This window comes from Python bivittatus, unplaced genomic scaffold (assembly GCF_059951505.1).
Source record: "Python bivittatus isolate LINGU-HERP-01145 unplaced genomic scaffold, Pbiv_v1 ctg000220_np1212, whole genome shotgun sequence".
In the NCBI taxonomy this organism is placed as follows: domain Eukaryota; kingdom Metazoa; phylum Chordata; class Lepidosauria; order Squamata; family Pythonidae; genus Python; species Python bivittatus.
The window spans coordinates 32,570,990-32,598,483 of record NW_028277048.1 but is presented as its reverse complement, the minus strand read 5'-3'; the positions used below and the strand labels follow the sequence as shown (position 1 = coordinate 32,598,483).

The window sequence follows — 27,494 nt, the reverse complement described above, 5'->3', positions numbered from 1 at the left end:
TTTAGAATATACTAAATTCAGTGGCAAAAATTCCACGTTTTTTAAATATAATTTGGACCTATAAAGCGAGTACAAATGATTTTAAATAGTTGGCTATTCAGTTCATGCTAAGTTAGATTAGATCCCATCTTCTTTAACCCCTCAACATGTTGAAGTACTGGCAGATAAAATTATGAAAGTTTTGAGTACTTATGCAGTTCTTGTTCTTATATTTGAAGTAGTTGCTCCTAAATATGTGATTTATTGGGGACAAGACATATTAGTGCTATATTTAATTTTTGGTTAACACTGTTTCTACTTCAGCACTGTAACTGTGCCCAAGGAGTCATAAAATATAACAGTATTTGTATTGTAAAATTCAAATGTTGTATTTTAATTAGAATAATACATTCAATTAAATTATGATTCTACACTTTTATAAGTGGATTGTAGATAGAAAAGGAAACTAGTTACATTGATAGACATCAATCCTACATGCATGTGTTGTGTCCTAATCTGAACTAGCAGTTCCATTAAAATAACAAAATAATTTGGGGGCCTTGAGAGTGAGAAGACCATGACCTTCCACATGTCATGAAATGAAAATTATTAATAACAGGACAGTGAATTGTGGCCGTCCATAAGCCACTGAATTATATCTCCCATCATGTCCAGCCATCACACTCAACAGTTAAATATAGATGTTGTAGTCCAACTTTTGGGGGTTCACAGGTTCTCTAATAATCTCTCAACATTCTTGCAAGGACAAGTCCCATTCAGATCCAGACCCAGCTGAAAAATAAAATATGTTGTTCCAGTTATCCTGCCGTTCAAATAAGTAATCTGTTTTCTAGTTATTTATTCAATATTTTTATGCATTTGGATTTTGCAAAGAAATAGTTTTACTGTATCTAAATGCTTGTTTTCTTCAGCACTTGTTACAAAATAATGCTTTTTTGGTGCCAGATTTAATATTATAGAATCCAAGATGATTCCATTGACCTTTTACTGAAAAATTATGCACACTTCACTGGGTGTTTTGGTGACATGGCCAGAGATTCTGAGCCTTTTGCTCTTCGTTGTTTATTATTTCTGATAGACAAAAGCAGCACTGTGTTGCTGTAACTCCCACCACAGTCATTCCTTTATTTTCAGAAAGGAAAATGGGTCATGTTCTCAGAAGCTGGCTAGAGAAATGTACTGACTTGCAGTTTATAACTGAGCTGTTTCTGCATTGGTGCCCAAATTTAAAGTTTACAGAATGTTAGGCTATGTTTTTCTAGCAAATTGGCCTAAGTTCCATTTTCAAACACTTTTTTTTACCTTCAGGTCTTAAAGAAAATTAAGAGATATGAGCCAAATAAACTATCTGGATCATATATCCTATCCCCTGTTTTTTCTTTATTGAACTTGTGGTTAAAAAAAGGGGTTATTAGAATTCAATGAATAGAAAGATGATGGAAGATACCTTTGTTGGAAGAAGTGAAGTTTGCTGGTGCCTACTTCCCTGTAACAGTATTCTGCTCCAGAGTTTTAGGCAATCTGTGGTATAACTCTGAATTGTGGAGACTGCAGGAGAAAATAAAATTTCCCTCACTTACTCCCAGAGAAACCTCTACTGGATCAAATACTCTTCTGTCAAAGGAAGAACACCATGCATTTGTAGAAGAGTAACTTTCTGGATTTACCCTTCTCTCTCTCTCTCTCTCTCTTTTTAATTTGAAAGTCTTCTGCAGATAACACCCCCCCCCCCAACAATCTCTGTGACTGAATGAAGCCAGCTCATACTCTGTGTTGGTTGGACTTGAAAGATGATTAAAATCAAGACAAAAGTCAGAGAACCATGTGGTTCCGGTGTTTCCCAGAGTAGCTTGGATATCTGCTTTGAGTTTCACTGGGCATGAGTAGTCTGTCATTACTGCCTTAAGAAAAATAAGAGGGTGTGTTAAATTTACATTTACAGAGCATAAAGGATTTTGATAATTCTAACTCTACAGCAAGGATGGGTAGCTATCCCACATATTTTACCTTCCCAGAACCCCAAGTTCAGGCCATCAAGTTGTGCTGGCAAAATGCCCAGATTTCAGTAAGATTTGTGTTTGTTTATTTGTTTGTTTAGTAGATTCACCAAATTTTTCAGCTTAATTAGAATGCTGATAAGACATCAGTATTATTGTGTTCTCTTTTGAGCAAATGTAAGCTGAATGTTCTGTACTGAAAACAGATGGATTAATTCAGGAATACAAAGCCGGGCATAATGGTTACTACTTCAACAGCAAAATTACAATCCCTATTTATACTCGTCCAGTTCATAAAGGGTCATGGTATTTTTTGTCTTTCCAATTAATGTGAGAGAAATAATATCACCACTACGTTTATTATTACTAGCTCCTTGAATCTGGAAAGCAAAACCTATATAAATTGACATTGGTCAGTCCTAATTTGTATCTTCTGCATGTCCTTTAATTTTAAACGATTTTATTTTTTTTAAGCATTACAACAAAATTCTGCTAAATTAGTAGGGTAGGAAAACAGAAGAAGCACCCCTGGAAAGAGTCATTCATTCATTCATTCATTCATTCATTCATTCATTCATTCATTCATTTATTGAATTTTTTCAACCGCCCATCTCCCCCGCAATGGGGGAACTCTGGGCAATTCACAACAAACATTAAAAACATAAAATATATAAATACATAAAACCTTAATTAAAAACATTACTAAAAAGGAGGAGGGGAGTCCAAGAGGATGAAAAATCTGAGGCTGAAGGCAGAAGGCCTCTATGGGGCTAGCCATCCCAATGCTTGAGGTATTCCCACCCCACCCCAGGCCAGGTGGCAGAACCAGGTCTTCAAAGCCTTACGGAAGGCCAGGAGGGTGGGGGCCAATCGCACCTCTGGGGGCAGAATGTTCCAAAGAGCAGGGGCTACCGCAGAGAAGGCCTGCCTCTGGACCCCGCCAGTCGAAGTTCTTTCACCGAGGGGGTCCGAAGCATGCCCTCTCTGTGTGATCAGGTGGGACGGGTTGAAGTCATAGTGGAGAGGCGGTCCCTTAGATAACCTGGTCCCATGCCATGTAGGGCTTTAAAGGTGATAACCAACACCTTGAATTGGACCCGGAAGCAAACTGGCACCCAATGCAGCTCGCGGAGCAGAGGCGTTAGATGGGCCCTCCTTGGGGCTCCAACAGTAGCCCACACGGCTGCATTCTGGACCAGCTGTAGCTTCCGGATACTCTTCAAGGGTAGCCCCATGTAGAGCGCATTGCAGTAGTCTATCTGGGAGATGATAAGGACATGAGTGACTGTTCGAAGGGCATCTTTCTCAGTGTTTTCTGTAGTCAAGTTCTGTGCAGGTAGTTGGTCTTTTAAATGTATTTTATTACTGGTGTCACACTCACTTTAGATTTAAACTAGTATTTTAATGTGACGTTCTATTCTTGTGAAAAGGATTGAAGGAGAAGAAAAAAGTAGCTTTGCTGCTGTGGGATAGATATTCTGATAGATTCTATATTTTTTGCTGGACAGAAGAGTGCCAAACAAGCAATATTTTAAAAGAAAACACATTTAAGATTCCCCCCCCCTTTTTTTTTTTTTGCTATGTCAAGGTAGGACTGTATAGATATTTGAGAGACTTGGAAGAGTATCAACCTTGAAGCACTAAAAGGAAAAAAAAGACCAAAATATACAGAGAAGGCTATTGTATCAGATGGATGTTTATTATGTCAAAATCTTTAAATGCAGAAATGTGGCTAATATTGCTTACAGTATTAGGTACAAGGTCTTACAAGGTGATTTAAAAGCAACCTTGATCTATCATCTCTATAAGATTGAGGACTTGTAAATTGAGTAAAATTGTGAAGAAACATCCTAATTTTTACATGAGAGCAATGTAATGTCATGGTTAAGGGGTTGCATTTTGATTAGGGGAGCCCAGATTCAAGTCCTAATTAAGTGCCTTAACTTTTTTTCCCCTAAAAACCAAGAGGATGAGAGAGACTGAAGGGGGGGCTTTCCAGAGTTTGTGAGTGACAGTCCTTTTCCACATCTGAAGAAACAGATTTTTGCACATCATCATGTCCTCAAAAATGCTTCTCCTACAGATCTGGATAGCCAGATTAGTTCATAATAAGATAAAGGGAGGTCGCTTAGATAGCCAGGTCCTGAACTCTTTTGGACTTTAAACCTAACCTTGAACTGAATCTGGCAAATGTTGGACAAGGCTTTCACTAATAAGATGATACAATCTTGATGCATTCACTGGTTAACAGCTGAGCTGTCACATTTTATATCAATGGAAGCTTTTGGACTTCATTAATGTTGCGTCTATAACTTTCTGCAGAGATTTCCACTAACTTAGTTGGCCTGTAGGAAACTGCCCTTTTGCCAGTACAGCCAACACTACTACTACTACTACTACTACAGGGTATTTTGAGAGCAGGGGATTGTAGTAGTTAGGGAATTGTGAAGTCCCCGCACTTCATAGTAAATCCTTTTTCTTCTCTTTACTTTTCTCGAATGATATATCTCTAATAACTTCATGATGCATGGTTTTAATATTTAATGTGGGAATGTATTACATTCAACACAAACATTGTGTTGAATATATTACAGTAAAGCTAGTTATTTTGTATATTTGCAGTGCGGGACGCAAGAAATCTAATTCCTATGGATCCTAATGGACTCTCAGATCCATATGTGAAACTGAAACTCATTCCAGATCCTAAAAATGAAAGTAAACAAAAAACAAAAACCATCCGTTCCACACTCAATCCACACTGGAACGAGACATTCACATTGTAAGTTGCATTTTGATACTTTGCTTAACCATATTTTAATGACATTTTGTTGTATGAATGCATAAAGATGGCGACTGTTCTTCTCTTGTTAGCAAATTAAAGCCTACAGACAAAGACAGAAGGTTATCTGTGGAGGTCTGGGACTGGGATCGAACAACTAGGAATGATTTCATGGGATCCCTTTCTTTTGGGGTGTCAGAACTGATGAAGTCACCAGCCTGTGGATGGTAAGAGATCTTTGTAACCTGGTCTATTTGATTAATACATTGCTAATCCATTAACCATAAATTCTATTTAATTGTTGAAATGCTTCCTCACTGTGTCAGTTACATATTTACAGAATGTGTAATTATTAGCTTATAGGAAATGGAAACAGAAGTGCTGCTGAGTTTTAAAATAATACTTGAGTCAGTAACTGGCTTTGATATAGAAACAGCGTCTTTCTCTTTCAGCTGGTTCCCCAAAGTGTAGAAGAATCCAAGTCAATAGTACAGCCCCTCTCACCAGTTTCTCTGGAAGGGATGAAGCAGCCTTCAGATCAGCTGTGCACTTACCATGTACTGTGCTAATTCCTTCCTGCAGGAAAATGCTGCACCCTTAAGAACATGGACCACCTTCACTAAGGAGAGCCTGTTTGGCCTTAGTAAATTTAGAATTCGAGGATTGTGCAGAGATTCCTTTTGTGGTCTTTTCTCCTGAAGAAATGGCTTGCATACAAACAGTAAGAAAAATACATAAAGCAATCCTTTTTATATATCTCAAATTATTTTCCTCACATTCTCCAGGTACAAATTACTTAACCAGGAAGAAGGCGAGTATTATAATGTACCAATACCAGAAGCTGATGAAGATGGAAATGCAGAATTGAGACAGAAGTTTGAGGTGAGAATGTATTATTGCAGTGACTATAAAGGGCACTCATATCTTAAGAGCATTTAGAGCAGAGAAGTGTACAGGGTATGCATTTAGGGGTCCATTCTCACATCTCAAAGGTCTTTCCTGTAGAAATACTACCTAAAAAATAAATGTTTCAACACCTCTGGTCCCATCAGGAAACACTATTCTTTTCTAGCCAGCAGTTTGCCCTGTTTGTACTACTCTCAGTAAGTTGATAACTCCCATTTTACTATCAACATAAATTTCAACACCTGTCATACTCACTGTTTTTTTAAATTTTGAATTAGTAAATTATGCATAAATAGTAAGTATGCATTCAGATTTGCAGAAAGATGTGTTGACTTAGTACAGAGTTTGTGTCAGTTCCTGCTCATTTAGGAATTCACTGAAATACACCATTTGCCCAGGAGTGCCTAATTTTTGCTTTCAACTTCAGTGTCTGGAACCCACTAAAACCCCAGTTAAGTGTACAGTGAACATTATTTTTCAATCAACTGGACAACTTTGAATTTTCTTAACTTTTGGGTATGTGCACAAAACACGTGAATACTGCAAATCAACTACATTTGTTTCTGATTCAAATTCATGCTATTCTTATTAATGTTTAATTATTCTGACTAGATAATGAAAGCGATACTACCATTTTTAAGTTTGTGGTGCTCTTAAAAGTCACTGTCATTCTAGCATTCTGTATTCTTATTTCATACCTCAGAGTTGCTGAGTTGTGGGGCCATTTTACTGCACCTTCGTACCTGGAATGGAAGCATGCATGCCAAGACCTGAAAGCTCCATCCTTCTCTCCATCCCCCACCCTGCTCTTGTATGATTGGTCATATAATCAATGTTGCTAGTTCTGCTGATATTACCTTCTCATTTCAGAGAGGGCTCTGCAAAGGTAATAGGAGATGCCCAGGACTTTTCCCTGTAGCAACCTCCTTTGAGCAATGGGCCCTGGGAGAGCATCGGTCCCTTCCAAACTCTTTCTTCATTCTGATTGTTGGTTTCTGGGTCAAACCAGGTGTATCTGGTAAAGCACCAGTGTTTCAGACGAGGAACCAGAAGCCAACAGAGGAATTTAAACCTGCTTAGAAGAGCAAATGCACCCATTTTTTGTTTATGGCACTTGTTGAAGTACAATTTTGTTTAGTTTTAAAAGGCTTTATACATAGCAATTATTCGTGCAGAATCTCTCGAGCACAATACTTGAAGAGGAATCAATATGATGCATAGTTATGACCTGCAATTTGAATTAAAAAATAAATGTTGCTATTAAATAATAATTTGATAACATTTTTTCCCAAATTTTAAAAAATTCTATTCCAAGTTGGAAAAAAATACGCAAATTACACATTAGAGTCTCCTGACCTCCAGATATTGAATGAGTATGTGCTTAATGACTGCTTATTTAAAAGTTTAAAAACAATATTACTTGGGTATATTGTCAACTCTAGAAGAATATAACATTGATTGACATAATTACTCAAATTTGAAACAGGTGCTCAGCATTTAGGGTGACAGATGTGACTATACTTTTTAACCACGATTCCTGTCTGGGTACGATAGAGAAAATAATTGCAAAAAACCTTCTCTTTAGGCATATTTCAAATGTAAATAAGTGCAGCGTGGTTCACCAAAAGTGCAAATGCAAAAGGAAAACAGAAGGGGTAAATGCTAATAACAAGACACATAAGTAGCACTTCTGAGTTCAAATGACATACAATAAAGATAGCTACTTTTATTTAGAAAATCTTGTAAATGATTTTATTTGTATATGCTTGATTTTCATGCCACCTTTTGGCTGGAAATGAACAATTATGACAGCTTTTTCAAAGGGTATTTAATAGCTTGATTTTGTATTAACGAATAAGCCAAGGAATACAAGAAGATAGAGCCACCAGCAGGTTTCTCAAGAGACATGTTATTTTTAGGCTATTATTTGTTCCTACTGTATGGCATCTTGAACTTCCTGGAAGGTCACTTTTCCTTGGCAAGGATCAAAGATAGAAGAATTTGCTTCATATTCTGAATTTTTAGGGTAATCTGGAATAGCAGCTGGAATGGTATACTTGCTCCCACTCTCCTAGGCAGGGGGTAACAGAAGCAAGCTCACTGCAGCTACTGTTTTGTTCTTTTTTGTTTTTTCCCCTCTTTGGCCAATTGATACATTAGGCTTCTTTTCCTCTTTTGATTATATTATTTCTGGACCCCTTCTGCCCCCTAGTCTCCTCCCTGATAGCAGAGGCCAGAATGTACTTTCCTTGAGCTGAAAATATCAGCCTCGTGTCTTCATTTATATAATGAACCTAGTAGACAGACTATATGCAGACACTCGTATATTTGTTGTTATTTTTTAAAGATCTATATATACACTCAGTAATATAAAGCCCATCCTGTTATGGTCGTTTTGAATCATAAAACAGAATGCAGGATTGATTATGTAAAAGCATGAATTCCTCATACGCTGGTTGGACTGAATCAATACTTTGGGGAGAATTACTCATAGACTTAATCACTGAAAACTGCAAGTCCATTAAATGTGGTCAGCAAGGAAGCCAAGATTAGTCACCTTTTAGAATGTGGTCTTCCTCATGCCCACCCAGATAATAGCCTTTGGTGAAGAGCCTCAATTTTCAAGAACCTAAGACCAGACTAATAGGGATTTCACACTGAAAGACCAGGAAAGGTAATGACCTAGAAGTTGGACAAAGAAGATAGTTCTGCTTAGGGTACTTCCCATGTACACCATTTGCTTCTATTTTATCATCTAGTCTAAGATACAGTATCTCACTACTGTTTTGTGTTAGGAGCCAGAAGATTGTTGCATTACTATATATACTGGTTATAAATAAGGAAGAATTTTTATTTTTTTTGTCTCAAAAGGGATGGATGTCTCAGAGCTATTATAAATATCTCTTTATGCTAATTCTTTTGCTCTTTAGAAAAGCAAACAGTGTTAACACACTGCTATACTGGATATAAAATAATAGTTCCCACAGTATTTTCTAACTAGCAGGGATGAGTCTGTGGGTAAATAGCACAAATATGAAATTCAGACAAATATATTGAATTTATACTATTTATAAAGTGCCTTTCTATAAAGTGGTGAGACTGTTGCTCAGCTAGTACAAATTTTGTCCAAATTGGACCTTGCAAGTTCAAATTCGGATAGGAGTGCTAATTGGCTGCGTCTTTCAGAATTGGTTGGAAAACCCAGCTCTGCTTTGCCATTCACAGAAGCACTGAGCAGTTCCTAAATTACAGTTCTGAATAAAATAAATGCAGTTTTTAGAACAGTGTAATGTCATTGCATAATAAGCATTATGAGAGGGATGGGCAAACATCTGTGCCAGAGGACATAAAATGTTGGCTAATGAAAGTAGCACGATCATTCAGTTGGGTAGATGTGTGCTACAGTGATTGTGACAAATACAAACGAGTGCCCATACAGGCATGTGGTATCATGCTAACTGCACAGGAAACTGGTAATTGTTTTTAAGGACACTTCATTGCACCAATTCTATACAACGATTATCCTGCAGTTCCTCTTTGTACCACTTTATTTCTGTCTTTTCTCTAAAGATCTGCAAATTATTCTTGCACACAAGCCTATTGCTTTTCTGTTATGGATACTTTATAAGAACCCAATAATTGCTTAGGATCACAATCTTGGTCAATGATTCCAGCTGTCATATGGTGCTCTTATAGAGGAAAATGACCAGTTAGACGGATAAGCCGCGTTAATGATGCATTTCTTGGTTAAGGGCAATTATCCTGCATTGTGTCTGCTCTTGAGGGCAACATTCCTGATACTATTTCATTTCCCCTGTTTTTTACCTGGCACAGAACAACTGGCAATTCATTTTTATGGGCTTCCCATTCTGCTGCTCCCATTATTGTATTACATTTGGTTTTTATTTGTTGCAGCTACTGATTACTATATTTCAGTGCCTTTGCTGCTATTACCTTAGAAATAAAGCATTTTTCTTCCTTTTTGCCTTTTCCCCTAAAGTTGCTATTCATATAGCCATCTATTAAAGGTGGTTTTCTCCTTTGTGTCCTTATTCATTTACATTCAGGTTTCCTTTTTGTTTTATTTTTCATTTCCAAAATTCAGACGCTGGTCCATTTTGGCCACCTTTTTAAAGATGCATTTTAGCATTTTAAAATTGTAACTACAGTTTTTCTCTATTTAAAAGGGTATAAAATAGCTTGCCAAATTTAATAAATATATCTGAATTTTTTTGTCTTTCCTTGAAAATTGAAATGGTGCATTTTTTAAAGCATAGGAGTGGTTTATTTTATTTCTTCACTGATGATACTTCTAATACAACCTCCAGAATTTACTATGTAGTCATACATTTAGAAAGCTATATTTTATTTATTTATTTGTTGGATTTCTCCCCCCGCCCATCTCCCCCACAATAGGGGACTCTGGGCGACTTACAAAAAACATTAAAACTATAAATATATCTAAAACACATAATACATCCAGAATTAAAAACAATACTAAAAAAGGAAGATCCAAGAAGATGGAGAATCAGGCTGCGGACAGCTGGCTACTATGGGGCTAGCCATCCCCCTGCTTGAAGTATTCCCTCCCCACCCCAGGCCAAGTGGCAGAACCAGGTCTTCAAGGCCCTTCAGAAGGCCAGGAATGAGAGGGCCAATCGCACATCCGGGGGCAGAATGTTCCAAAGAGCGGGGGCTACCGCAGAGAAGGCCCACCTTCTGGACCCCGCTAGATGGAATTCTTTTACTGAGGGGGTCTGAAGCATGCCCTCTCTGTGCGATCGGGTGGGACGGGTTGAAGACATAGGGGAGAGGCAGTCCCTTAGGTAACCTGGCCCCATGCCATGTAGGGCTTTAAAGGTAGTAACCAACACCTTGAATTGAACCCGGAAGCAAATTGGTACCCAATGCAGCTTGCGGAGCAATGGTGTTACATCGGCCCTTCTTGGGCCTCCAAAAATTGCCCGTGCAGCCGCATTCTGGACCAGCTGTAGCTTTCGGATACTCTTCAAGGGTAGCCCCATGTAGAGCGCATTGCAGTAGTCTATCTGGGAGATAACAAGGGCATGAGTGACTGTTCGAAGGGCATCCCGATCCAGGAAAGGGCGTAACTGATGCACAACCCGAAGCTCTGCAAAGGCCCTCCTTGCCACAGCTGCCATCTGCTCTTCAAGCAGGAGCCGTGAGTCTAGGAGGACCCCCAGATTACACACTGGGTCTGTCTGGGGTAGTGCCACCCCATCGAGCACCAAAGTCCCGGATGACAGAGGAGCTATTAACCCACAGCCACTCCGTCTTACCAGGGTTCAGCCAAAGCCTGTTTTTTCCCATCCAGACCCTTACAGCCTCCAGACACCGAGAAAGGGCAGTCACAGCATCACTTACTTCACCGGGGGTGGAGATGTATAATTGTGTATCTGTGATGGACTGGAATGGTGGGAGGGGAGTAAAGAATGTGCTCTCATCTCCAGAGGAGCGAGGAAGAGATAAGCGGAGGAGACTGGCACCTCCCTAACAAATTCCATCGGTGTGAGCCTGGGAACTGGTTTCATTCTGGGAAGATTCTTGTTAATGGGTTGTGGCTGATAAACCTTGCTGGATTGATTCTGCGTGGTCTCCTGGAGTTCCTTGGGCTAGGCCTGACAGTATCATCAGCATACTGATGATACCTCATCCCATGGTGGCGGATGATCTCACCCAGCAGTTCCATGTAGATGTTGAAAAGGAGCGGAGAGAGAACCGAACCCTGCGGCACCCCACAAAGGAGGGGCCGAGGATGGGACCTCTTGCCCCCTATCAACACCGATTGGGGTCAGCCCTGAAGAAAGGAGGTGAACCAGCACAAGACTCTGCCACCCACCCTCAACTCCCTGAGCTGTCCCAACAGGATACCATGGTCGACGGTATCGAAAGCCGCTGAGAGATCAAGGAGAGCAAGGATGGTCGCACTTCCACCATCCCACTCCCGCCAGAGATCATCCATAAGCGTGACCAATGCCGTTTCTGTCCCATAACTGGGCCTGAAACCTGACTGAAAAGGGTCCAGATAATCTGTTTCCTCCAGAACCCTTTGGAGCTGTGAAGCCACCACTTTCTCAACCACCTTCCCCAAAAAAGGGAGGTGGGAGACTGGACAAAAATTGTCCAGTATGGTAGGATCCAGGGAGGGTTTCTTGAGGAGGGGGTGCACCAACGCCTCCTTGAAGGCAGCCAGAAACACTCCCTCCTGCAAGGATGTAGTAACCATCGCCTGGATCCAACCACGTCACCTCCCGAGCTGCTTTCACCAGCCAGGAGGGGCATGGGTCAAGATGGCAAGTGGTGGCCTTTACAGTCCCTAGGACCCTGTTCACTTCCTCAGGAGCAACAGGATCAAACTGTTCCCAGATAACTGAGTAAGAACAGTCCCCCGGTATCTCCCCAGACCCTGCCCCACGCTCGGAGTCTAACTTGGAATGAATCCGAGCAACTTTGTCCTGAAGTTGCTCTGAAAATTCCTCCACACGGCCCTGCAAATGAACCCCCACATCCCCCTTGCCAAGGAGGGACCTAGTGATGCTAAACAGGGCTGCCAGGCGGCATTCTGCGGACGCGATAAGGGCGGAGAAGTATTGACGCTTCGCCACCCTTATTGCCACAACGTAGGCCTTAACAGCGGCTCTAACCTGTCTTCGATCGGATTCAGTCTTTGTTTTCCTCCAGCGGTCTCTTGACCCTCTTCACCCTCAACTCCTCCGTAAACCACGGGGAGTGTCAGGGCTGATGTGGCAAGAGAGGTCGCATAGGTGCGATCCTGTCCAAGGCCCCAGCCGCCTTCCTATTCCAAACAGCAGCCAAGGCCTCCGCTGGACCATGCAGCAGGTCCACAGGAATATCCCCCAGCTCCCTCTGAAACCCTGACGGGTCCATCAGGCGCTGGGGGCGGACCAATCGCATGGGTCCTGCCTCCCTGCGGAGGGGGGTGGCATAGGAGAAGCTCAAGGTCACCAGGACATGATCTGACCATGACAATGGGGAAAGCTGTAAATCTCCCCTCAGATCACTTTGCCATTGCTCCGACAAGAAAACTAAATCTGGCATGTGGCCACTGTCTCGGGTTGGGTCCCACACCATTTGTGACAGGCCCATGGCTGCCATCGTAGCCATGAACTCCTGAGCTGCGTCCGAGGACCACCCCAGGGATGGCAGGTTGAAGCCCCCCAGAACCATAAGCCTGGGGAACTCCACTGCCAGCCCCTTGATCGCCTCCAGCAGCTCAGGCAGGGAGGCTGCCACGCAGCAGGGAGGCTGGTACAATAGCAGAACTCCCAACTGTTCACGGGAGCCCAACCTAATGAACAGCGTCTCACAGCCAGAAACTTGTGGAGCAATGCCCATGAAGGCCACTAGAGATTCCTGGATCACAATAGCCACCCCTCCTCCCCTGCCCTGGCATGTCGGCTGGTGCCACACCGTGAACCCAGCCGGGCACATTTCTGAGAGGGGCACCCCCCCTTCGGGGTCCAGCCAGGTCTCGGTAATACAAGCCAGGTCTGCCCCCTCCTCAGTGATCAAGTCACATATGAGGGGGGCCTTGTTGTTAACCGACCTGGCATTAAGCAGCAGCAGCCGAAAGCCAGGGCCCCTACGAACCTGCTGACCAGGACCTGGGAATGAGCCAGGAGGGCCGGAACATGCCACCGGTGAGACATACCAGGGGCGTCTTCCCCAAAGATGGCCCACCCTCCAGCTCCCTCCATAACATCCCCTGCTCGTCACCACCTCGATGGTGTAGCCCACTGCATAGCCCCCAGGGGTTCTGGGCCCAAATACCTCCCTACCTGGACCTCCCGGGTCCCCAATCTGAGGCAAGGGCCCCTCCTTCCAACCAGTCATTATTCACACCCAAGCACTCACCGGTGAGGGAGGGTCATCCCAGTGCACCAGTTCACGCTTCCGGCGCCACCAGGACCCACCCCTCACTGAACCATACATACTCCCACACCCTCTGCCACCCTGCATGACCTCTCTCACTAGACGGCAGGGTGACACCCAACTCACACCTCCTGTCTCACACCCAGAAGGTGGATCCTAGTATCCTCACACGCTCCCAGACTCCCTTCCAGACTCTCACTCCCAGGAGGAAGTCCCAGACTCACACTGGAGGTACCCTGCGGTTCTCCACTGGCCCGGGGGGGGCTTAATGGGGTGGCTAGATTCTTAATCCCCAGTTTGCTGGTCTTAGAAGCAGGGGCTGTTGGCTTCGTATGCTGTCCAGCTGCTCCCCTGTCCAGCTGCTCCTCCAACACCAAACAATCCTCCTCCACAGCCGGACTACAAGTCCACTATGGTCTCGGCCCCACCAACCTGCCCAGCGTCCTTGCGCCAAACCACCAAGTTCCCAGGGCTCCAGCTGCCTGTAAATTCCCACATCCCTGGAGTTTGCTGCATTGCTCCGGGGCTCACTAAGACACAACATGGAGTCCGGGGTCAATTGAAGCTTGCAGAGATGCTCCAGGGGTCCCCTGGGGCTTGCTGCGCCACCTGAGGGCTTGCTGGGCCTGCTGGGCCTGGGACTCAGTGTGCCACGCCGGGGTCCATGGCGGTTCGCCACGCCATACTGGAATTCGCCGGAGCTTCCCACACTGCGCCGCGGCTCACCAGGACCTGCCGCGGCTCGTTGCAACCCTCCCGGGGCCTCTGCATTTCAAGGCTCGCCGAAGGTTGCCACCCACGCCAAGGCCCACAAGGGCTCTCTCCGCCACGCCAAGACTAGGTGGGCTCAGTAGGCTCGTCACACTCCACCGGTGCCCCTTGGGGTTCGCCACGCCAGCTCTCTGCTCCGGGGGCTCAGCGCACCATGCAGGGACCGCACTGCACCAGAGCTCATCCGAGGTTCGTCCAAGGCCGCTGCTCCCTGCTGCGAACCACCATGCTCTGGTCGCGCCTTGCCACTCCGTCCGGGGGTTGCCCCCGAGTCGACACACCAGAGGGATTAAACCCCCCCTCGCAGTCTCCTCCGCACCCAGTCCACCCCTAAAAGATTATAAGTCCCGGGGGGGAGGGGTCAAAACCACAAGACCCCCCGATACAGCGGCAATGACCAGCTTTTGCTGGCAGCCGCCATCTTGGATTGGATAAATATATACTATTTATCACATTTATTTTTAATAAGGTATATGACAATTAGACTGTATTTAACTCATAATTGTTGCACAGTGCCTAAATTAGTAATTTGTTTTCTTCTTAGAGATACGTCATACAGGTGGTCCTCACTTAACAACCACTCATTCAGTGACCATTTAAACTTACAGTGGTGCTGAACGAGTGATATTTATGTCGGTTGCAGCATCCCCACGGTCACGATTACAATCTGGGTGCTTGGTGCCCATCTTGCAATTGTGATGTTGCGGCATCCTGCAGTCATGTGATCGCCATTTGCAATCTTTTTGCCTGCTTCCTACAAGCAAAGTTAATGGGGAAGTTGGCAGGAGGTGGCAAACGGTGACCCCATATTATCCTCACTTAACAATGGTGCAGGATTCACTTAACAGTGGCAATTGGAAGTGCCAGAATTTCCACTGCAAAGTGGCGCAATCACATGCCATCATGCTTTACGACCACATCACTTGGTGACAGAAATTCCAGTCCCAGTTACCATTTTTAAGTGAGGACTACCCGTATGACCTAAACTGTCTAAATTGTTTATGGAAAGGGAAGATATTAGATGTTGAATATATTCTCTAAAATCAAAGGTGTTTTTCAGTAACAAACGTTCAGTAACAAAAAAGAATTTTCAGTAATGCATTGATCCAACACATTTTTGTAAGGACATTTCCATTGTAAATATTACTAAAAAGATAGCAAAAAGATCAGGAGGACTGTTTAATAACAGAGATGCTTAAGCTATCTAGATTTCCATATTATAAGGTTGAATGGAGCAAGTGCACCCCTCCCAGCCCTGTTAGAAAACTCAACGGCCTGTGATGTCTTTGTGGACCACTCATTAAGGTTGGAGATTGAAGGCACTGTTCTGCTGTAGTTTCAGTCATTCCTTAGCAAGGGGTGAGGGGTGGGATCCAGTCAGTGGTTATAGAAGAGGAAAGGTCAATTTGGTGCCTGTAATCCTCCCTCCCCCTTTAACCTTTACGTGAAGCCCCTGGGAGAGGTCATCCATTGGTTTAGAGTACAATACCACCAGTATCAATGTGCTATTGATGCCGAGTTTTACACTGCTACCCCAGATCAGGCTGGAGATGATGTTAATGCCTTGTCCTGACATCTGGAGGGTGTTAGGATTGGATGGCATTCACTCTTTAGATTTTTCACTTCTGTCTCTTCGAGAATCTCATGAAGTCCATCCAAACACAATTTTCTTGGTCTTCCTCTTCCTCTCAGTGTGTTTTTCCTTAATGTAGTTTTGTGATTTGATCCTCACTTATTCTCTGTATATAACCAAACCACCTCAGAGTTCATCTTTTGTACCAACCACCCATCTGTGTATTTAATGCACATTAATTCATCACACATTCATTCTTGACTCTCTTTCTTGTGCTGCCTCACACTCTTTCAGTAACCCATTCCCACTTCATTCATCTTACTTTTAGGTTTCTCCTGACACAGTCAGCACTCCCTTCCATATAATAAAGTGGGTAGAAGCATGCTCTTATTCACAGCCATTCTTCCTTTCAATAAACTTTGATACTCGTATCAGGCCCCACGCTACCCACTATTGTTCTATAAGCATTTGCCATCACAAAATTTCTTCATCCACATTCTCATTTTTAACAAACATTCTACTAAATGTTCAGTTTCATCTGCTACCTCTATTTTTTGCCATTTATGTAAAACTTGGAATTGTTTTCTCTGTTTTCATTGTCAAAAGCAACTATGTTGGTCTTTGGTATATTAATTTTTAGTTGCCTACCTTCATGTCAGCATACTATCTATACAATATTCACTGCAAAGAAATCAGATTCTCAGCCAATAATACAGTATAATCTGCATACAAGACTACATGCTCATTATGTCTCCTACCAAACACCTCTAATGTCGCTACAAATATTCCTTATACATTTATGTAAAAATACAACCAGGGGATGCCACATATCCTTGTTTTATTCCCTGCTCACTGTTGATTTCAGCTTTATAAAGTGTGTGTGTGGTGCATGCATCTTTGAATCAGACTTGACTCTTGAAAACTGCCTGGACTAGCCCCTGCAGTTTTCTTGGCAACGTTTTTCAGAAATGGCTTGCCAGAACCTTAGACTGGATTGGAAATGTTTCTGTGCTGATAGGCTAGCACATTATGAAAGTTCCTTGTGGGCCAAAGAAATCTCCATGGCTATAAATTTGTCACTAGCAGGAGCTCTGCTAAAGGTGAGCCCAAAAAAATCTATTTCATGAGTTTTTCAAAGCAATCTTGGATCATAAGCTCTAGGAAAGCTGGATCTAATATTACCTTTAGTAGGATTGGCTGCGAGGGAATCGCATTTGGAAGCTGTCAAACTTATTTCTTTTGTTGTTATCTTTTAAAAAAAGAGTTGTCTTCTCTTACTGTTCTTAACAGAGACATGTTAGGACATCCTCCTTTTCACTGAGATTAAGAAAGTATTTCATTTCATTAACAAATGCCTAATTCTTTCTTCTGCAAAGTGCAGTACACCCATTACTGTAGTAACCTATTACTCTGTTTATGGCCAATGAATTTCTTCCAAGGGTAATGTTTGTAATTATTGTAATGGGTATCATTGTGATTTAGCATTATCTGCTGGTTTCTATTGCCTGTAGAATTGTTACAAGCATACAAAGATCCTTATTTTTGCACAATTTGCACAATCTTTATTTTTGCACAATTGTAGGAGAGTAAATTTCAGTTATAAAGGAGAATGCCCACTGTGTGTTTCTGTTACAGTCAGCTGTCTGGGGGCAATGATTTCTTGAGTTCTCTTGATAGCACGTTTCCTTTTTTTAAACCACATGAGGGCAGTAGCACATTGCTATAACACAGCGAATGCCATAGGTAACTCTTGCGTCTATTCCTTTAAGAAATAAATCAGGGTGATGAAATAATGTATAATATCTAGCCGCAGCAAAATATTCATAAAATGGACAGATTCATCTTTTAGTTAGTGGTAAGTATTTATCTAGAACATCTAGCTCTAATATTTAAGTAATTATGATATACCAGTATATAGTATGTAAATTTATATCTGACAAATAGTCTCCATATGACTCCATGTATGCTTCAGCCATACTCTTCTCTTCCCATTCTTTTATAAATTGAACAGCGTTATGGGATCACTGATTTATTCTGGATAAGCATTTCATTCTGACTCTAAACTGTTTCCCTTGATTGAGTTAACAGGTTTAGATACAGCCCAGGCAAAAGGAATTGCTCTCAGTTCTACTTATATAAATGGGAAGAATTAAACTTGTATCTCTCCTCCACTTAAAATTCCTAACATTTGGCAAGATCCACACAGGTGAATTCCAAAGTCTTCTTTGATTGTTACAACCTGCAGAAATGTAGACCAATGGGATTTTTTTCTGTTACTTCACTATTGGTTATTTCACCCAGAGCCTGTTCATCTCACTCATCTGTCATAACATTCCTCCTGTTAGTCAATCTAATACAACCATTTAATTGATATCCCACTGTATCCCAGTTACAGCCACTTTCTTCTTCCTCAAAGGAGTCCTGATTCAGAGACCTGTTCCCTTCCAAAATTGTCCTAGCCTGTCCTCACATCCACAAGGTCTTCAGTAAGAATTTCAGGGAGGGTGACGGAAGCACTTAGGTGTAGAACAACAAATAAGGATGGAGTGGGGTATTTCTGTGCTTAATTCAATGTCTCTTAATTCTCTTCACATTTACTTATTTCACCCCAAATCTTTTCATTCTACCCCTTTGTTGGGGTATTCAATTAAATCTGCAAATCCTCAGCAAGATGTATTCCCAAATATTTATAGTCTTTCAGTTGTGCCACTGTGTAATTTTCCCAAGAGTAGTAACATTGATATTAAATGTTTACACAATACCAGGTTCAGTTTTCTTGTAATTTGTAGAGAAAGGGAATTGAGACTTAAAGATGAAAGGAAGGTGCGTGCTGGGTTCATTGGGTCCTTAAGTTGTAAGTAAGGACAATCAGCTTGTACATCAACACTGGAACCGTAATTGATAATTTTATTTGGTTTAAAGCATTAAAAATCTGATCACTTGCCTCTTCTAAAATGTTTTTGCGCTTGGGATGAGCAATGTAGATGATTCTGCTAACATTAAAAGCAGGCTCATCTTTTTTTTCACCTCATGCAAAGAAATTTTGCAGATTTATGCATTGGTCTGTACTTCTTTGTTCCCATGCTGATTATATCTATTATTTTTTCTTAAGAACAAAATAGTAATTTATAAAGGACCGTTGCTTCTATTGAATTAAGTCCCTAAATTTGCTTAGCTCACTTAAGCGAATTTACCAAGATCAACTGCAGAAGAACAAAGCTGTTTCTTTTTCTGGCCACTAGATGCCGTTGAAGTGAATAAAAACAATACAGTAAATGGGTTCCTCAGAAAATATAGGTTCATTTGTTCAGTGTGTAAAAGCATTAACCAGTTTTTATGCTTTCTACATATCAGGCAAAAGAAATCAAGCTAGTGAGCTCCATAGAGATATAAAATGTGTTGCTATGACGACCAGCCCATGGTGCTTTCTCAGATAGATCAGATAGTAGTCTCGCTGCTACTGGCAACTTGTTGTACTGACTCACAGTCTTAATTTTTATATAGGTCTCACATTCCCTCTTCCTTTCTTTTGTACAACCTCCTTCTCCTCTTCTTCCACCTCCATCCCTCCTTTTTAACCATTGTTTAATGTGATGTTCCATTGGCAAATTATGGTTATCGCTCTTGGGAAATCACTATTAACCTATAGCTTCAAATTACTGAAAACAAGGTAGCAATCATTGTTTGAATGGGACCAAGAAAATTGTATGTGCGTGCATGCATATATCTCTGTATTTGTATATCGATCGATCAATCGATCGATCTAGGCCCTAAATTAATATAAGCAATAAAATAGTGCAAGTTAGTATTTTACTTGAATGCAAGAGGTAATGTTTACATTTTGATAGAATTTTTGAGGGATGTAAGATGTGCAGCTTGGATCCACAATTTCAGCCCGATTTTTGGTATGTTTTAAGGGATTTCAGGAGGCAAAATTTCACCCACATTTGAACCATTTTTGAGTCCTAGCCCCACTTTGCAGCTTGGTCTTTAACAATCCATGCAAAGTCTGGTGCAGCTCTTGACAGTCCAGCCATAAGTTGCAAGCCATTTGGGTGGATTGAAGAGTTTATACAACTTGTTTCCCCCACTCAGTTAAGCATATTGTACACACTGGATCTAAAAGTCAGACAAAATCAGGTCTGATACAATTGGGCCTCAGTGATAAAGTTTATATACTTAGGGATTGGGGTTTAGGTTACATTCTGACATACGGGGGCATATGAGATGGAATAAGCTTGCTCTATGTTGCCATATGAAGAACTTACTTCTAGGCACAACCTGATTTTGATAGAAAAAAATATTCACACTTCAGTAGGAGAGTTGGGGATAATTACAGTCCTTTTCTAGAGACTGTTAGGTAAGCAAATTGGTAGATAAGATGGCATGGAATGAGGTTCCCCCCGAAATTCGAATGGCTCCCACCCTACTCCTATTCCGAAGAGCCTTAAAGGGTTCACCCAGGCCTTTGGCGAGGATGACTGACACCCCTTTCTTCTTTTGCGTTCCCTTCTGGGTTTGTTTTCTTTGCCATTGTTCTGTCTCATGCTCTTTTTTTGTGGATTTTTGTATTGATTTCTGTTCATAAACGTTTTCAGCAATTATAAACTGCCCAGAGTATCTGGGAATCAGCTGGCATATAAATTTAATAGATGATGATGATGATGATGATGATGTTGATTGTCAATATCCAGTTAGAAAAGAGGCTAACTTTCTGGCACAGAGTGGGAGAGTGCTGCTTTCACACAAAACTTGGGTTTGCTCATGGAAACAAGTTGATCATTAGGTTCAGACAATCAGTGTGTTTCACTTGTTAATCTTACCTGTTATGATGCTTTGGATTTTGTAGCTATAGAAAGTACAGTATGTCTGCATAGTTCTCTACAAAACGTTAAGATACAAAAATAGGACGTACTGACATTTCTCTTTACATCATAATTCCCCATCCGTTCTAAATAAAGGGATACACAGGGTTTCCGAGTAATACAGTTGAGAAACAGCCATGATGAAGTGGCATCTCTAATTATTGTAGGTAGAAGTGAGTTTGAGTTTGGTTCTACCAATATAGTCATTTTGTTTATATCCTAGAGTTGAAAATGTATAAAGTGTATCTTGCCTGTGGTTACAGGGTAAAAGAAGGGTCCAAGATAAGGTGCGTCCAAACCAAAGAAAGTAAGATTACATGCATGTCTTGTTTTTTCCTTTTCTCAGCGCAACTAATTTCCATTTTTTAAAAAATCTAGGCTTTGAGTTTGCAAGATAAGATTTTGTGTGGTATTTTTGTTTGAATTTACTAATATTAATGCCTGTAGTAAAGAATGCAGAATGGGTCCTAATAGTGTTACAGAAGCAAAGCAGAAATTCATGTAGCTGTCTCGCAGACAGCTTGATAATATGATGCTAATCTGTTTTGGCTTCCGCTAAATGAAGAGTTAAACCAGTGCTAACAAAAGCAAGCTCTGGTATCTGATGAAAGCTCATCAGGTTGAAACAAAACATGGGGACCTGGGGGCTGAAAAGGGGTAGAGATGAACTTAAGCCCCTTCTGTGTTTTACCGAAGAATAGAGGAAAATAGCAGTGCTAATGGGTTCTACTGCGCCAGCACTTAGGCTGTGATAAAATTCCACACTTGGCGCAAGGATTTTGTATGCTGTGTTGGTCTATATCTGCTTCATGGGTTTTTTTTTAAATACCTATGTAAGAAACCAAAGGGCAGAGGCATCTTTTGTGGAACGTATTTTTGACTGTACTAAACATATTACTTTCATTTTTAAAATGTATACCTAAAACTTCTCCCCTCACTAAGACAATGTAAGTGTGCTGCATGGCCTGACGAACTGTCCAGTGTGTGTTGCATACTGCATGGTGAAATTTGGCTTGGGTTAGATTGAAACAAAGCATTGTGATTCCAGGTTTGAAAGGCTCCCCGTGTTCTTCACAACCAATATTATGGGAGAAATTAATCCATATTACCATAGTTTGAAAACTAAAAACATTTTTTTTTCTCATGAAGGTATATATTAAAATTGTTAGGATTGCACTGGTCTTAAAGTCTGTTTCGTATCCTGCTTTCTTCTTGGACTCACTGAGAAAGATTACAAATTAAACTTTTTCTTTTCCTATGTTGTTTTGTCCCAGTTAATACTATTAAACTGAATGGGCATTTTTCCTCAGAATCAAATTCTGTTGCTGCCTAACTATTTGCCACCTATTAAAACCGTTCTGTTTCTACTTCCTGTCTCTCAGCTGGAATTATTCTCTTCTGCCTTTCTGCATGCCTTCAGTAAACAGGCAACATGTTAATTCTTCTGGAATGTAATAAAAATTTGCAGAACTCACCCCTCCCCTTTTTTTTTTTAAAGGGGGAAAGGTCTTTCTGGAAATCTGAGCCATCCGTCCTTGTTAGAAACCATGGCTGAAGGACACATGCCTTCCAGAATGCAGTCCTTTATACTCCTGTAGTTGTACAACAAAGAGCAGATTATTTATGCCCATTATCTGAAATAAGTGCTTTTGAAACCAACAGCAGGGGTGGCAGGTGGGGGGAATCCCCCCCCCCAAAATAAGCATAATATAATTACCAAGTGTTACATGGTGCTTTGTGGAGATAGTGTAAAGTTGTTCCCAGAAATTATTTTTTGCCTTTTAAACAGTAATTTAATTAAAACTATACATCTTTTAAGACTGGAAAAATATGCACTACATGCTACAATATAATAATTACAATATTTTGTTTCTTAAAAATGAGAACATGTAATTGTATTTTGTGTATTGAGTAATATTTCATATCCCTGCGTTTGCCTTGAAGATGTCAATAATTCAGTGGGTTATGATGCTTTGAGCTTATTTCATAATAACGCAGAGTAGCAGGTATGTGGCTTAGGTGAGATGTGTATCTTGGACAGTAGTGTTCAGCTGTCTCAAAATGGAAACTAAAGTTCTGTAGAATCTCATATAATTTTTCCTCCTCAACAGTGGGTCGCCAACCTTGGGATGTGGGCATGTTGTTTGTTTGTTTGTTTATATATATATATAACTCATTTTTTAAGAAGATGGGCAGTGACAAATTTTATATATATATATATAAATATATCTATATATATTTTTCTTCTTCTTAAGATATTAAGATATTAAGATATTAAGATATCTTCTTAAGATATTCCCATCTTCTTAAAAAATGAGTTATATTACGAGTTATATCACCTTGAAATGACAGGAGGAGAAAAATTACAGGTTATGTAGTATCACATTGTATCAGCACTTCAAGTTCCTAACGTTAAAATGGATCTGTGAATATTGCAAATATTTTGCCCCATTTCAAAGGGCTGTCAGATAGCCTCGATCCTTTTAGTCAACAGGGCTTTGCACACAGTATTCAACACTGGAGGCCGTAAGCAATACAGCACTTGATGTTTTTACAAAATCTGAAACGGGTTATTTCAAATGCAGTCCTGTGATTATAAATAGTTTTTCATACGTTTGGGCAAATCGTGCTCACACTGGCAACACAGAACTGAATGCATTCAAATGCCTTTTAGGGGACATTCTTTAACTTCCAAGAGTAAGTTTTGCAATATATTTCTGGACTTTACATATTTACGTTATGCATTTCAAAACATTTCATGACAATCTAATGCTTCACATAAAATTTGGGAAAGTAGGAGACATAATATCTCTTGATGCTTTCCATACAGGTAGTCCTCGCTTAATGACCACAATAGGTACTGGAAAATTGACAGTTAAGCGGGGTGGTCATTAAGTGAGTCACCATGTGAGCAGATCCGATTTATGACCATTTTACAATGGTTGTTAAGTGATTCACTGCAGTCATTAAATGAATCATGTGGTTGTTAAGCAAATCATGTGGTGGTTAAGCAAATCCAGCTTCCCCAATGGACATTTTTTGCCAGAATTTGCTTAACTACCATGTGATTTGCTTAACCATCATAAAAAAGGTTGCAAATTGCAATCACGTGACCGTGGGAGTTGGTGCAATGTTTGTGATGGTCATAAGTGTGAGTACAGGTCATAAAGCACTTTTTTCAAGACAGTTGTAACTTTGAACTATCGTTAAATGAACGGTTGTTAAGTAAGGACTACCTATACTCTTAAGAATTACTGGTGCTTAAATCCCTAATGGACCTTTATATTTTCTTCTTATTTATTTTATGTTTTCTTATCAATTCTAATTTCTGAACAATGTGACTTATAAAGATTCATTACCTTGTTGCTGAGTATTTTTTTTAATGGACCTCCTAAGTCAAGAACTGTAATTACTACAAATGTGCAAATAGTTCAATTTGCTTTGCTTTGCTTTGCCAGCTCTCCTGGTGGGTAGGAGAATCTCAAAGCAGCTACACTAGATCAGATTTCAAGCAACTTGGCTGCTCCATAGCTTGCAGGAATGGATCCAGAAGGGGGCCTTTGCTCTTGAATGATACGTCTTGTTGAGTGAATGGCATAGCATAGTAACTACAACATTGTCTGAATATAAATGTTTAAAATATACTGTTTCTAACTTTGATTTCAACAAGGTTGTTGTTTTTCCTATACTAAAATTGAAAATAGAAGGGACTATCTTTTCTTTTTTAGCCCCAAGAACATCTTGGATATAGAATACTAACAGTAATGAACAATGTTGTATGAATTCTTAACATAACTTATATAATTTTGGAGTTTTTTGCCCCAACTAAATTATCAAAATTTGCAATCTCTTTTCTTTAATCAAATGATTGTTTAATACTGGTACATCACTTAAGACATGCCAAGACCTCCCCACGGCCACCCTGTGGTAAGCACTGAAGTGTGTCTTGGTGGACTTCTTGTGTTTCCACTGTTTACCATGGGGTGGTTGTGGGGGAGATCTTAGGGGAATGTTACCATGAAAACGGCACAAATGCTTCCCAACTCCCAATACTGTACATGCCTGTTTTTTTTATAGAACGTTTTAAGAAGCTGACAGATTTCTGCATTGATATTTTAGCATCTGCACGATAGTACTGAAATGATGATAAAGCATGTATCTTAGCCTTATGTCTGACTATAAGTAATTCTGGGATGGATGGATGGATGGATGGATGGATGGATGGATGGATGGATGGATGGAAGCAAGTGAGCAAGGAAGTTCACTATATGGGTCTTTCTATAAATGGACTTTGTTTTCAATCATTTTTTTAAAATCCCATGCAGATAAAATGTGCTGAAATAAGATATGATAGTAATTTGGTAATTAGATTTTAAGGTAGCAATTTTCTTTAAGATGAACTTTACAACCCTTCATAAATGAACATTCTGTGGATTGAAAAGCATTTTATAAAAAGAATTGCTGTTTTAGTTATTCCAGTGTATGCCTCTGCAAGCCATAAAACCCTTATCAAAAGGCTTTGAATGCAATAATGTTTTTACACTGAAATCAGCATTTGATTAGAAATAAATTATGATGCTTGGAAAGTGGCAATGATTTATACAATATGCTATCTATTCAGTTAACAATAAAGATTTTCTTTTTAAAAAACACATCACAAACTGATAAAATGATGCTTCTAAGAAATGTGAATTTCAGCTAGAACATTCAAAATGTTTAGTTGATTATTACATCCAAGCTGCCATCCTGTTGCCGGTTGCCTGAGAATAAAATGTATTAAACTGAATGGGTCTCTTACATCTGAAGAGGTGGAAATTTCTAGGATCATATGAGCCCTGCATTTTATTATGAACACTGTTCATGATAGAAAAGAAAAAAAGGCAATTGATTTTTGAAGTTTTAGCATGAACGTAATGACTTACATTGTTTGGACTTTGTTTTAACCCCCAAAAAGGCATTGCTTCTATTTCTGTACTACTTTATGTCACTTTAACAATGTCCATAATTAAAGTATTTGGGCAGTTGAATTTGTGCTTGTTCACTATTTATTATGAAGTATCTTCTGAAGTACAAACCCTCAAACTCATCCAGATCTTTCATCATTTCTAGAACCAGACTATAGGTCTTATAGCAATTTTCTTTGTTTCTGTAGAAAGCCAAGCTTGGTCCATCAGCTAACAAAGTTATAACTCCAGTTGAAGACCGGACTTGTAATTTACCATCCAATAATCTTGATCGGGTTAAACTAACAGATTTCAACTTTCTAATGGTACTTGGAAAAGGGAGCTTTGGAAAGGTAAGATGTATTGATAATTTGTAAGGTTCTTTTAAACAATGTGGTTTCTGAAACATATATACAAATAACAAGGAAGAAATATGGGAGGGATATAATACTGCTGATTCTTGAAAAAGGGAAAAGAAAGAAACTAAACTGGCACCAAAATCGTGGGCAATTTACTCCCCAAAGTTCTTGTGCATATGCTCCTTGCACTCACAGTAACACAGGGTAAGCTCAATCAGAAGTTAGGAATAATGAAAACTTTTTCATACCATTCCCAAATCTATAATTTCTGGTTTGAAACAGAAGATCAGCAGTACATTTATATGTTAAATGCAGTAACATATTTGTATCCTTAAAATAAAGTGAAGTTTTGAATGTAGGCCTGTCATTTTATGGGAGAAATATCTTAAGTGGGAGTTCCTCATCATGTGTAAAGGATCCCACCAGAGTTCCAGGTCGCCAACATTTCTTGGGGGAAGATACTAGCTTGTTATGGAGGACAGTTCGAAACTTGAATTTATACTGAATCGGATGCAATTATAATCAAGCAATGGTAGCTTAAATCATATGGCATTTTAGTAACCTATAAATGGTTGCCTAAAAATTAATATGGGGACAATACCTCAAGTTGTATAGTTGCAAAAATCAAAGTGTACCCATGTTTGAGTAGATACTTGGCTATTTCAGACACAGATTAGTAAATGCAATCTACTAACAAAGTGATCATCAATCTACTACTACAGTGATCATCCAACTTCCATATGACCAAAGCAACAGAATAAAGCAATTTTTTACTTTAAAAGAAATCCAATCCCAGGCTTTGTAGCCAGTTTGATCTGGAGTCAGACTGTATCTTGATCCGTAATTGTCCATCATGAAAACAAACTAAGTGTCAAGATTTGTGAATGAGGGTGTAATTTCATGCTACTTTGTTTCTTACTTTTAGGGAGACTGAAACAACCAGAATTAGAGACAAAGGAGGGGAGGGCACACTTTGGACTCAAAGGACAATGGACTAAGTCAAAATAACTTTTTTACAACTTTGCGGTGTATTTGACTTAACCCAAACTTAACAAGTATTGAACAAGAGTCAAATCTATCAAAAATGCTTGGGGAAATGTGGCATGAATTATATAAATAAAAATTGGAAATGCATAATAAATACATTACCTCATCCATTTATGTTTTAGTAAATTATTTACAAAAATGTCAATGCACTGGTGAGAAATATAAGGTTCTACACTTAGGTAGGAAAAACCAAATGCACGGATACAGGTGCATTTAGGTGATACCTGGCTTAGCACTAGTACTTGTGAGAAGGATCTGGGTATCCTGGTAGACTGGAGATTAAGCATAAGCTAGCAGTGTGCTGCAGCTGCAAAAAGAGTCAATGCAAACTTGGACTGCA

The 27,494-nt window shown here is 40.2% G+C and overlaps 2 protein-coding genes across 2 annotated transcripts in view; one reads left to right on the top strand and one right to left on the bottom strand.

Annotated features, from left to right (window-relative positions):
• PRKCA (protein kinase C alpha) overlaps window positions 1-27,494 on the top strand; it is a 200,461-nt gene that overhangs the window by 144,292 nt on the left and 28,675 nt on the right. The window contains exons 6-9 of the mRNA XM_088138294.1: window positions 4,620-4,776; window positions 4,869-5,003; window positions 5,562-5,658; window positions 25,958-26,101. Of these exons, the coding sequence (XP_087994420.1) occupies window positions 4,620-4,776; window positions 4,869-5,003; window positions 5,562-5,658; window positions 25,958-26,101 (533 nt within the window). The remainder of the gene's footprint in view (window positions 1-4,619; window positions 4,777-4,868; window positions 5,004-5,561; window positions 5,659-25,957; window positions 26,102-27,494) is intronic.
• On the bottom strand, window positions 7,616-15,077 carry LOC148216319 (uncharacterized). Its single transcript, XM_088138467.1, has 4 exons — window positions 14,974-15,077; window positions 14,029-14,126; window positions 12,610-13,328; window positions 7,616-7,753 (listed from the first exon to the last, which is right to left on the bottom strand). Exons 1-4 carry the CDS (start codon window positions 15,075-15,077, stop codon window positions 7,616-7,618), a joined length of 1,059 nt encoding a protein of 352 aa, XP_087994593.1.